Here is a 13,667-nt window from a genome sequence, read left to right on the forward strand (position 1 = left end):
ATAATCACTCAACACTTTCACATTTGTAGAGTGCCGTACAAAAGGTAAGATGTACAATTTAAATAATGTGCAGCTAAGGTCTGAATACATTCTGAATGTAAACGGTTTTTAACCATGAAATCCAAATGAAATAAGATTAATCACTCAACTGTTCTTTTTAAAAAGTGAGACATAAATAAACAGAAAGACTACAATGACTAGATGAAAACCAGGACAAAATGTTGACGGTGAAACAGTATATAATATAAAAATAACCTTTAGCTTACAATTTACAAACTGTATTACAATCGTATCGGTTTAACCTGCACTGCTGGTTTTGTTTTCCAGCTATGATGATTAAAAAAAAAAAGAAAAAAAAAAAGAAAAACAAAAACCAAACTAAAATCAGGGCCAATAATTTACATTCTGTATAAAGAAAAGATTAAGACCATACTTTGATTTTTACATCTTCTGTTAATATTTTATGAGCAACTGCAACAATATATATACTTGATTGCCCTGTACAAATACAAAAGAATGCAAACATAGTAATCAAAAGTTAGCAAAAAGTAGTCTGTAAACTATCATAAAAGTCTTACTATATTAACAGATCTACAAGCAGCGTGTAACGGTTAAAAGACATTAAGGCAATAATACTTTTAAGTTACAAAACCATATGTAATACTTTTTTTTTTTAACATAAGTGTTATATAAGGCAGGTTTATGGTCCCAGCAATAAAAGGACATTTGGAACTGGAATAAATCAATTTAAATAATTAATATACGAGTTTGTACAATAAAATGTACCACCTTGTAGGTTCATCCACACTGGAAACCTGATATTTTGTAATACTTGGTAAATTGTGGCACTTTTATTATAGCATCATTTTGTCCTTTTCTGCCAGTAGGTCTTGCAACAGAAATTGTCCGATGGAACAGTGTCCACAAGTAATGGCTGAAACATCAGTAGACCGATTACTGTCCATTCTAAAGGCAAGCTCTGTCCTTTTTAATTAACGTTACACAAACCAGAGGGATCCTTAAAGCATGAATCATGTTTGTTGTGTAGGTGCATCAATGGATTCGCTTGAGTCATCTCTGTTACTTAAACCTGTAAAAAAAAGGTATTTCATGTAATAAACATTAACTTAAAGGGACATTAAACACAGAATAATTGCTAGGTAAAATGATGCAATCAAAGAATAGATTAGTCTTAGAATAATATGTAGATGTATTTTTAAAGTTTCATTAGCTGTTTAAATAGTGAAAAAAATAAGTATAAACTTTTAGTGTCTATAAAATGAGAGCTGCCATGTTGTAACTTATAAATAATAAAAGTACATTGCTGAGTTTTTTTTATATATACAATTTATCAATTTATATTACCATCTCAAAGTGTTTAATGTCCCTTTAAAATGAAGAAGCACCCGCACAGATTATTATAGAGGTCCCTAGGAAAGGAATGATGTTTAAAGGGACAGTCTAATCCAGAATTTGTATTTAAAAAGATAGATAATCCCTTTATTATTACAGTTTTGCATAACCAACACGGTTATATAAATATACTTTTTACCTCTGTGATTATCTTGTATCTAAGCCTCTGTAGACTGCCCCCTTATTTCAGTTCTTTTGACAGACTTGCATTTTAGCCAATCAGTGCAGACTAATAACTCCATGGGAGTGAACAGTGGTATCTATATGGCACACACAAACTATCATTGTATAGCTGTGAAAACCTGTCAAAATGCACTGAGATAAGCGGTCTTCAAGGGCTTAGAATTTAGCATATAAGCCTCCCTAGCTTTAGTTTTCAACAAATACCAAGAGAACAAATCAAATTTGATGAATAAAGTAAATTGGAAAGTTGTTTAAATTTTCATAATTCAGATAGGGCATGCAATTTTTATCCCTTTAATTATATTTTATTTAGCATCAATGGAAGCATGCAACAAAAAAGGACACAACTTCCAATTTGCTTCCATCATCAAATTTACTTTGTTGTTTTGGTACCCTTTGTTGAAAATCAGGTAGGTAGGCTCAGGAGTGTGCATGTATATGAAGCACTATATGGCAGCAGTTTTGCAAGAATGCTTTTAACCACTTCACGCCATTAGGGAGTTCCATGCCGACCTAACCGCGCTGGGCTATAAAGCCGAAGGATGGCATGTAATGTCCTACCTTATAAGGCGTCCTGCAGCCTCCCCTTTTAGACAAAATCAAGATCGGACTGGGGGGCGTGCCTAGCAACGGTAGGCATTCCTCCATGATCCGATACGGCCTTGAATTTATGTGATTGCACAAACACGTGATTTCATTTTTACAGCAAGTGTTCACATAGGAACTTAGTCCCGATGTTAACACTTCAGTGCCAGCTTGAATGGGTTTATTATACACTATGTGAACACTGCCGTCATCAAGTTCTCAAAAGCATTCTCGCAAAACTACTGTCATCTAGTTATGCAGCCATGTGCACACTACCTACCTAGTGATTCTCTTCAATATAGAATATATTATGAGAATGAAGTCATTTGATACTGGAGGTAAATTCTTTAGTTGTGTGCACTATATGAATTATGAAAAAAATTCTCATGATTCAGGTAAAGAATACAATTTTAAAATCCAGTTTTCTTCTAATTTGCTTCATTCTTTATATATCTTTATTGAACAAATATCAATGCACATGTGTGAGCCAATCACACGAGGCATCTATGTGCAGCCACCAATCAGCAGCTACTGAGCTTTTTTAGATATGATTTTTCAGCAAAGGATATAAAAAGAATGAAGCAAATTACATAACAGAAGTTGCATGTCCCTTAAGTTCAGTATATTTTTTAAGGAGGAGTGAAGTATGTTTAAAGGGACATGAAACTCAAAAATGATCTTTCATGATTCACACAGAGCATACCATTTTAAACAACTTTACAATTACATTTTATGATCTAATTTGCTTGATTTTTTTGGTATCCTTTGTTGAAAAGGATACCTTGGTAGGCCTAGGAGCTGGAAGCTAGCTGCTAATTGGTGGCTGCACATATATGCCTCTTATAATTGGTTTACTGATGTGTTCAGCTAGCTCCCAGTAGAATGCTCTGTCTGAATCACAAAGGAAAACATTTGGGTTTCATGCCTCTAAGTTTTGAGGAGTCTTTAAAATAAAGCCAAGCAATTGGGAGGTTTGCTACATTTAAATTTGATAAAAACACACAACCACCATCTGAGTATTTAAAAGACAAAATGACACATTCATGGGTCACGTAGGGCACACAAATGTGAATGACTTTTCAATTTTCTTATATTAAACTTACTTTGTTCCCTTAGTATCCATTAGTTTAAAAGCATACAGAAGAAGCAATTAACTACTGGGAGCTAGCTGCTAATTGGTGTCTACATACATATGCCTCTAATCATTGGCTCATCAGATGTGTTCAGCTAGCTCCCAGTAGTGCACTGCTACATACGCATCTTATTTTAGCTATATATTTATCCCCTTTGCAGGCATTAAGCACAGTTATATACAAGCAACAGCACAATACTAATGTGCATGATCTGGGAGTAAAACTGCAGGGGGAAAAACATAAATTATACTTACCAGATAATTTAATTTCCTTCTGTACAAGGAAAATCCACGGCTTCATTCCTGTTGGGAAATACTGAACCTGGCCACCAGGAGGAGGCAAAGACACCCCAGCCAAAGGCTTAAATACCTCTCCCATTCCCCCATCCCCCAGTCATTCTGCCGAGGGAACAAGGAACAGTAGGAGAAACATCAGGGTATAAAAGGTGCCAGAAGAAAATTATAATTTAGGGGGCTGCCCATCGGAGAACACTGACAGGGTCCGTGGACTTTCCTTGTACAGAAGGAAATTAAATTATCTGGTAAACAAAATTTATGTTTTCCTTCTTAATACAAGGAGAGTCCACGGCTTCATTCCTTACTGTTGGGAAACATATACCCAAGCTCTAGAGGACACTGAATTAAAACGGGAGGGACAAAAAGAGAGGCAAACCCTAATCTGAGGGCACCACAGCCTGCAAAACCTCTCTCCCGAAGGCTTCCTTAGCTGAAGCAAAAATACCAAACTTGTAAAATTTTAAAAAAAGTATATAAGGAGGACCAGGTAGCCACTTTACAAATCTGATCCATAGAGGCCTTTTTCTCAAAGGCCCAAGAGGAAGCCACTGTTCTAGTAGAATGAGCCGTAATTCTCTGAGGAAGTCTATGTCCCGCTGTCTCATAAGCTAATCGGATAAGACTCCTCAGCCAAAAAGATAAGGAAGTGGAAGAGACCTTCTGGCCCTTACGTTTCCCAGAATATGCCACAAGCAAGGAAGAAGTTTGTCTAAAATCCTTCGTAACTTGAAGATAAAACTTCAAGGCACGAACCACGTCCAAATTATGAAGTAAACGTTCCTTCAAAGAAGAAGGATTAGTACACAAAGAAGGGACCACAATCTCTTGATTGATGTTGAAGTCTGACACGACTTTAGGGAGAAACCCTATCTTAGTACGTAGGACAGCCTTATCTGAATGGAACACAAGATAAGGAGGCTCACATTGCAAGGCGGCAATTTCAGATACTCTGCGCGCCGAAGCAATAACCAGTAGAAAGAGAACTTTCCAGGACAACAACTTAAAAGTAGGTTCTCCACACCTTATAATAGATGAGACGAGCTTGAATGAGTGTATCAATAACTTTCTCAGAAAAACCTCTCTTGGCTAGGACTAAGCATTCAATCTCCATGCAGTCAGCCTTAGAGAATCTAGATTTTGATGAACAAAAGGACCTTGTTCCAGCAGATCCCTGCGACAAGGTAACTTCGATGGAGGAGATGGCATCCTCACTAGGTCCATGAACCACGTCCTTTGCAGCCACGATGGAGCAATCAGTATTACTGACGCCTGCTCCTGCAGGCCACTACCCGAGGAAGAAGTGGTAATGACGGAAAAAGGTAGATTAGATTGAACCTCCAAGACACCACTAATGCATCTATTAGTTCCGCCTGAGGATCCTTGGACCTCGACCCATATCTGGGTAGTTTGGTATTGAGACGAGATGCTATAAGATCTATCTCCGGCATCCCCCACCTGAAGCACATCTCCGGATGAAAGGATTGTCTGAGAAAATCCGGTTCCCAGTTGTCCACACCCAGAATGTGGATCGCTGACAGGGAACAACTGTGGGCCTCTGCCCACTCCAGAATCCGAGATACTTCCCTCATCACTAGGGAGCTTCTTGTTCCCCCCTGATGGTTGATGTAAGCTACCGAGGTTATATTGTCTGATTGGAATCTAATAAACCGGGACGAACCCAGAAGAGGCCAAGCCTTCAGAGCATTGTAGATTGCTCGAAGTTCCAAGCTAAACGGAAGAGCGTTCCTCCTGAGACCACAGGCCCTGTGCCTTCTTGGCACCCCAAACATATCGCCATCCTGAGAGGCTAGTGCCCGTAGTCACAATCTCCCAGGATGGTCTGAGAAAGGATGTCCCTCTGGACAGATGATCTGGACAGAGCCACCAAGATAGCGATTCTCTTGACCGGCTGTCCAGGGAAATGTGTTGAGACAGATCCGAATGATCACCGTTCCACTGCCTCAGCATGCACAGCTGTAGCGGTCTGGCCTTAAGGAGGTCCAGAGGGCAAGACATGTCGAAGCTAGTTTGCACCGTCTCTGGTCAGTTAGAAATATCCTCATGGATATTTAATCTATTATAGTACCCAGGAATTCGACCCTGGTGCTTGGAATGAGAGAACTCTTCTCTAAGTTTATCTTCCATCCATGTGATCGAAAAAGAGAGAGAAGAGAAACCGAAAGGATGGTGCTTGAACCAGAATGTCGACCAAGTAGGGAGCTACTGCTATACCTTGGGTTCTGGCGACAGCCAGGAAAGCTCCTAGAACCTTTGTAAAGATTCTTGGGGCCGTAGCTAGACCAAAGGGAAGAGCAATGAACTGGAAGTGCTGATCCAGGAATGCAAACCTTAGGAACTGGTAGTGGTCCCTGTGGATTGGAACGTGAAGGTAGGCATCCTTCAGATCTATAGTGGTCATTAACTGTCCTTCCAGAACTAAAGGAAGAATGGACCTTATTGTCTCCATCTTGAACGAGGGGACATTTAGAAACTTGTTTAAGCACTTTAGGTCCAGAATTGGGCGGAAAGTTCCCTCCTTCTTTGGGACCACAAACAGGTTTGAGTAGTATCCCAAACCTCTTTCTGCGATAGGAACCGGGACAATGACCCCTACGGAGGAAAGAGCCTGCACGTACCCCAGAAAGGCTTCCCTCTTTTCTGGTTTTAAAGACAGGCTTGAGATGAGAAATCTGCCCTTGGGTGGATGAGATTTGAAACCTATCTTGTATCCCTGAACTATGACCTCCAGGACTCATGGATCCTGCACCTCCCTGGACCAAGCATCTGAAAACAGCGACAGTCGGCCCCCTACACGATTCAGCTTTGGATCCGGGGCCACCCCTTCATGCCGACTTGTTCTCGGGGGGATATTTGCTCTGCTTGGATTTTTTCCAGGATTGAGCCGGCTTCCAAGTGCTCTTGGTTTGCTCAGGCTTAGAGGAGGACTGCTGGCATTGGGACTTTTCAGAATGAAAATTAGATCCTTGTCCCTTAGATTTGTTCTTTTTATCCTGCGGTAGGAAGGCACCCTTGCCCCCTGTAACCATGGAAATAATGGAGTCCAGGCCTGGATCAAATACAATGTTTCCCTCAAAGGGGAGGGAAAGAAGTCTAGACTTAGAAGTCATGTCCCCAGACCAGGACTTCAGCCAGAGTGCCCGACGCATCTGCACTGAGAAACCAGAGATTTTAGCATTCAGGCGAATAATCTGCATGTTTTAGAAATTCTCAAAGCATTAATTCTTTCTTGGATAAAGTCTAGGGGACCTGCCACCTCTATCAATTCAGATAAGAAATCGCACAAGTAGGCCGCAGCTCCAGCAAACGAGGCAACAGCCGCTGCCGGTTGAAATAAATATTCTGTATGCTGAAACATTTTCCTGAGAAACGTTTCCATTTATTTATCCATCGGCTCTCTGAAAGACGAGCTAGCCTCAAGAGGGATAGTAGTACGCTTAGCTAACGTGGAGATAGCACCATCCACCTTAGGGATGGAACCCCACAACTCCAGCTGAGAGTCCGGAAATCATTTTTTTTTTTTTTTAAAGGCAGACAAATGGGAAAAGGAAGATCCAATTCTATCCCATTCGGTTTTAATAATATTCGCCATCTTTACAGGTACAGGAAAAGTTAGCGGCGCTACCCTGTCCTCGTAAACTCTGTCTAATTTAGGGATCAAAGGTTCATCAGGCAACTTGGCCTCTGGAACCTCTGTCGACAGAACCTCCTTTAGAAGAAAACGTAGGTGTTCAATTTTAACTCTAAAGGCTGGCTCCTCCGCAGCAGGAGGCCTAGAGGTAGCAGACTCCGATCCAGAAATGTCACCCTCTGAAGACAGAGTGTGACTCATCCTGGGATACTTGAAAAGTAGACAAATCAAGTAAATCACTGGATGTCCCCTGGACTGGAGAGCTAATGTTTAACCTTTCACTTGTGTTTAGCAGGGCGAGGTAAAGCACTAAGAGCCTCAGACACCTCCGTCTAACTGCACGGTAAAGTCTGATGGTAAAAGGCTCCCTTCCAGGCGGAGGATCAGGCGTGCTACGGGATGGGGCATGTGAGAATGGAGATGATTGACGAGACGGCAAGTCCTCAGAGGTGGACGGCTCAGTCGTACTAAAGGGGTTAACCTTCTTAGACATAATAACCTTGTTGATGCATATGAAACATAGTTGAGAGGGCGGGCACACCAAGGCCTCCTCACAATATAGACAGGTATTACTATTAGTAATAGAGGGAGTACCCTCAAGCATATCAGGATCCTCTATAGCTTGCGCTAACAGTAGGATACAAATAAAAAGTGAAAGTAAACACCTGTATGTTCCGTTACCGCATAACAGTCTATGAGCCCAAAAAATCTCACACATAAGCAGCATAAATTAAAAAAACACACTTGATTAATCCCCAGTTTTCATTCAATAACCGCTCTCAGGAGATATTAACCCATGATTCTATAAAGATAAAATGAGTCACACTGTGACCCTGTCTTCAGCAATTTCAACATAAGTAAAAATTGAAACGATCTTACCAGAATCCGTGCTGTGGAACAGAAACACAGCCTCTCAAATGTGACAGTCTTGAAGCATCACTCCTGACATGGACTTGAGTGAAGAAAGCAGACAGTGAAATTCGTCAACACTGGTTGCTTAAGAAACGGTTAGCAGGCAGTCTGGATGGGTTCGCATAAAGACTCTCCCTGCATCTCCAGACTCTAACTTTCGTCAGTGCTCTCACTGAGAGGCTGACAAGACTACTTAAAACTCCAGTTCCATAACAAAAAAGCATATATCCCTCCTGAGGAACAACACCGAAATCATCTGACACTTCTCTGCCATCCTTCTGTGAAGAAAGTCAAAGAATGACTGGGGGATGGGGGAAGTGAGTATTTCCCAACAGTAAGGAATGAAGCTGTGGACTCACCTTGTATTAAGAAGGAAAGAGACAATAGAATGTCAGTTTTTATGGCTTTTAATCTTCTTACTGTAATTTCGTTTTACAGGAAGAAGCACAGTATTCTGGGAGTTACAAAGTAGGCTGGAATTTGAAGTTCACCATTTGCTTCTCAGTATTGTGTGAATGCAGTTTTGGACTCCCAATTCCTAGCATACCTCTCCTCACAAACACACAGCAAGAAACTGTGTGAGCTTTAGAATGACTGCACAGCCACTTAATAAAGTGAGGGAAATTCAGGGAATGCTTGTTCATTGCTGGACAGCAGCCTCAATAACAGTAAGCTAGAGTCTTTCTTGTAAGTAAATGTACAGCAATTGCTCTAGCAGTTGTGTGTGGGGAGGAGGATGATTTGAGACATTTTATTTATTTAAGGTGGTATCTGCTTGGTCTGGTATACATAGTTACCTCTCTGCATATTCCAGTGTCTTATTGTTTGCATGTATACTGCAGTGCTTGAAAAAACACAAATCAATGTTTAATGTGTCCACATGGTCTTTATAATTTTTAAGATAAGCTAAACTATTATTCCTAAAGCCAAGTTATCTGCATAAAGTATTCACCAACATATATTGCTAAATGGAAAAAGGGAGATACAGGGGGAAAGGGGAGAAACAGCACAAGAGAAAAAGAAAAGCACAAAAACAGAGACATTGTGTGACAGAGAGAGAGAGAGAGAGATAATGGGGAAAATAGAGTGGACCATGTAAATTATATTTTTCTGTATGTTTCAAATTCAGAATTTGACACCTATGTGCTTTGTACTTTTTGTTTCTGTGGTGGTTGTGCCTGTATAGGTTTTGTCTGTTGACTATGAGTAAATGAACAGCAATATTTTTTATCTGGATCTGAGGACAATCCTTATATCTGTTTTAACCCATTTACTACTAGAAAGATCTGATGAGGACCTGCTCCATATTAAAGGGAACTGAAACCCAAAAAATATATTTCATGATTTAGGTAGAAGATACAATTTTACACAACTTTCCAGTTTACTTCTATTATCAAATTTGTTTCAGTCTCTTGATATCATTTGTTGAAGGAGCAGCAATGCACTACTGGTATCTAACTGAACACATGGGTGAGCCAATGACAATCAGTATATATATGCAGCCACCAATCAACAGCTAGAACCTAGGTTCTTTGCTGACCAAGAGCTTACATAGATGAAGCTTTCAGCAAAGCATAACAAGAGAAGGAAGCAAATTAAATATAAGTAAATTGGAAAGTTGTTTAACATTGTATGCCGTCTAAATCATGAATTTTTAATTATGACTTTACTATCCATTTAAATATGTTAAAATAAAAATGCTACTTTAGCCTTTTTAAATATTTAATTGTCATTATTTGGTGCTGATTGGTTGGCGTGCTCACTGCACAGAGCATATGTACCTGGCAACACCTGTGTAATAGCAGAAAACTACAGTGTGTGGATGTGGGCATTAAAAAATAAATAACCAGCATTTTATAAACTGCTACAGGGGTAATTCAAAAGGGTACGGCTGTTTTGCTTCCATTGACAAACTAGAAGGCTTCTATAATTTGAAAATATTTTTAAAACTTATCTTTTTTTATCTAAGTGTTTTCCCAGCAGTCAAGGCGTGTAAAACCGTTCTCTACTGCTATAGTGTAAACTCATTGCTATGTATATATCACTGGAAATCGGTGGGTGTAAAACTGTTTAATATTTCCATAGTGGTTAAAGGCACAGTCTAGTCAAAATTAAACTTTCATGATTCAGATAGGACATGCGATTTTACACAACTTTCCAATTTACATTTATTATCAAATGTTCTCTTGGTATTCTTTGTTGAAAGCTAAACCTAGGCAGGCTCATATGGGATCATATGCTAATTTCTAATCTGTTGAACTGCCTCTTATCACAGTGCATTGACAGTTTTTCACAGTTAAACACTGCTAGTTCACGTGTGTCGTATAGATAGCATTGTGCCTACTCCCATGGAGTTACCTAGGAGTCAGCACTAATTGGCTAAAATGCAAGTCTGTCAAAAAATCTCAGATAAGGGGGCAGTCTGCAGGGGCTTAGATGCAGGTAATCAGAGGTAAAAGGTATACTATTTTGTCAGAGAAATTTCTGCAGACGCCCATGCTCTTTAAGTGAAGATATAAAACTGATTTTTTTTCTGCAGTAGAATTATATAAATTAACAAGCGCATAATTAAAAAAAGACAATGATTTAACACCTAATCTGAATTTCAAATAAGCAGTAGATTTTTTTTTCCGGACACTTTTTTCCTCCCATTTTCTGGCCCCCTGTATCATGTGACAGACATCAGCCAATCACAGACTAGTATACGTATACCCTGTAAGCTTGTGCACGTGCTCAGTAAGATCTTGTTCCCCAGAAAGTGTGAATATAAAAAGATTGTGCAAAATGTAATAATGGAAGTAAATTGGAAAGTGTCTTAAAACTGCTGCTGTTTCTGATACATAAATGTATATTTTGTCTTGAGTGTCCCTTTAACTGTTAGAATGTTCCGTAATACAGCTTTAACAAATATTGAAAATGTAAAAGGGACATGAAACACAAATGTTTACTTCTACAATTCAGATCATTCACAGCAATTTTAAACAACTTACGTCTATCATCTAATTTGCTTTGTTCTCTTGGTATCCTTTGTTGAACAGCACAGCTAGGTAGGCTCAGGACCAACAATGCACAACTGGGAGCTAACTGGTGATTGGTGGCTGTACATATATGCCTCTTGTCGTTGGCTCACCAGATGTGCTCACATTAGTGCATTTCTGCTCCTTCAAAAAGGAAAAGCAAGCGAATAAAGCAGATTTGCTAAAGAAGTAAATTGGAAATCTAAAAATGTTTAAAATATACTTGTATGCTGTCGTAATCATGAAATAAAAATGTGGGGTGTCATGTCTCTTGAAGATGAAAGCCAGCATTGCATAATTTTAAACAATTAACATTTAATATCTTTTTTTTTGTGGGGGGGGGGGGAATTACCAAAATTTGTAATGTCTGATGCAGTGGACAGTTGACCTCCCACATCTGTAGAATTAAGTAGTAGGGAATCTGAAGCATCAGGAAACGTATCTTCTATGTCTCCAGTATTACCTATGAGAATCAATGCAGAAATTAATACAAACTAAGTGGTCTAGGGAATCTACTAGTGAATTCTATATTGTACATAGGCTTATTAGGTGTCTACTGGAAATAAATTCACTTTAAATCACTATATAAATGCATTGCTCTACATATACACTGCTAAGCAGCATCTGTCAGTGCTAAACCTCTTAAGCACCACAGAAAAAGGTCCCATAAGAGCAATAATGCAAAAAGAGACCCCTTTAAATCCAAATAGCACACACGATGGGCAGATACTGCTGTTAGGCCTTAATCAGAAACATTTATATAAGAACTGTGCCATATAGGCAAAACGCATCAGGTGACCTCACTTTACAGCATTTTTCAGAGCTTTACTTTAAGTGAAGGTAAATTTCGATCGTTTTGAATCAAATCCTATAAATATAATCACAAATAAATGGCACTTTCATTCATTGAAATTTCTATTTTTACTTTAATCCTGCGTTCTCTCCGTTTTTATTTTGCATCTCGCTATATCAGAATTCAACCTGTTTTTATTGTTTTTTAACATGCTGGTCACGTTTTTTCATCAGCCAATTGACTTTCTGGCCATTAGGCGGCCTAGGCAGCCATCATTTGACGTCAGCATTGTCTTGTACGCTATGCGCATGCGTTAGTATCTCTTGCTCACAATGGTAAGGCAAGCACGGGCCCTGTTAGCTATTCATTCATTACTATGTTGCCTAAACAAATGACGCATGCGCTGTAATACACACAGTATACACACAATAATGCATGTGCATTGTTGACCGTCAGCGAGTTGATGCGCATGCGCAGTTTGTATATTCGCCGTGCACAAGCCTTGTAGACACGTATAGAGCGGGTGGGATCGCTCTATACGTCACAATATCAGGAAATGGCTCATGGGAGGAGTTTCAAACGGAACGGTAGGGAAACATCAAAGCCCAATATTATAGTAGGCCAAAATAAACTGTCATGATTCAGATAGAGCATGCAATTTTAAGCAATTTTCCAATTTACTTTTATCACCAATTTTGCTTTGTTCTCTTGGTATTCTTAGTTGAAAGCTTAACCTAGGAGGTTCATATGCTAATTTCGTAGACCTTGAAGCCCACCTCTTTTCAGATTGCATTTTAACAGTTTTTCACCACTAGAGGGTGTTAGTTCACGTATTTCATATAGATAACACTGTGCCTGTGCACGTGAAGTTATCTGGGAGCAGGCACTGATTGGCTAGACTGCAAGTCTGTCAAAAAAACTGAAAAAAGGGGCAGTTTGCAGAGGCTTAGATACAAGATAATCACAGAGGTTAAAAGTATATTATTATGACTGTGTTGGTTATGCAAAACTGGGGAATGGGTAATAAAGGGATTATCTATCTTTTAAAACAATAAAAATTCTGGTGTAGACTGTCCCTTTAAGTAATATTTTTAAGAAAATAACTTAGCGACTGTATTTCATATGCTTAAAAGTACAATACTGCAAAAAGAACACTAACTACCTTCACTTTACAGCGCTTCACTAATACAGCGCTTTGTGGAGTTGAAGTTCAACCTCCAAGGATTTTAAAACAGTGCTGTAATCATCGTGAGATTGCGAGAAAACTGAATGGCACCATTTTGCTATGCACCGTTCACTCTGTTTACGGCATTACAGTGCAATCTGTGTCTCAGTATTATAGTCTGGCAAATTTTACTACAGTAACAGGTGCAGTATTTATTGAATACTAATTGAATACTTGCTGTGCTAGTGTTAAACTAAACATTGCACCCCTAATATAAGTTTGTTTAAACATGTTTTCAAGTTTTTAAACACTGGCAAGTGAAAAGAAAGCTAAAACCGCCTGGTTTCATTTTAAAGGGACAGTATACACTCATTTTCATATAACTGCATGTAATATACACTACTATAAAGTATAAGATGCACAGATACTGTTATAAAAATCCAGTATAAAATGGTTTAAAAACTTACTTAGAAGCTCTTAGTATAGCTCTGTTGAAAAGATAGCTGGAAAGCCCACTGCAA

General features: G+C 39.1%; 1 protein-coding gene across 1 annotated transcript in view; it reads right to left on the minus strand.

Moving 5' to 3' along the window:
• Positions 1 to 221: 221 nt before the first annotated feature.
• Positions 222 to 13,667, minus strand: part of PTPN12 (protein tyrosine phosphatase non-receptor type 12) — a 330,655-nt gene continuing 317,209 nt past the window's right edge. The window contains exons 13-14 of the mRNA XM_053719169.1: positions 11,541 to 11,651; positions 222 to 1,090 (exon numbers count right to left, since the gene is read on the minus strand). Of these exons, the coding sequence (XP_053575144.1) occupies positions 1,032 to 1,090; positions 11,541 to 11,651 (170 nt within the window). The 3' untranslated portion in view covers positions 222 to 1,031. The remainder of the gene's footprint in view (positions 1,091 to 11,540; positions 11,652 to 13,667) is intronic.

The sequence above is a fragment of the Bombina bombina genome, chromosome 6 (genome assembly GCF_027579735.1).
Source record: "Bombina bombina isolate aBomBom1 chromosome 6, aBomBom1.pri, whole genome shotgun sequence".
Taxonomy (NCBI): domain Eukaryota; kingdom Metazoa; phylum Chordata; class Amphibia; order Anura; family Bombinatoridae; genus Bombina; species Bombina bombina.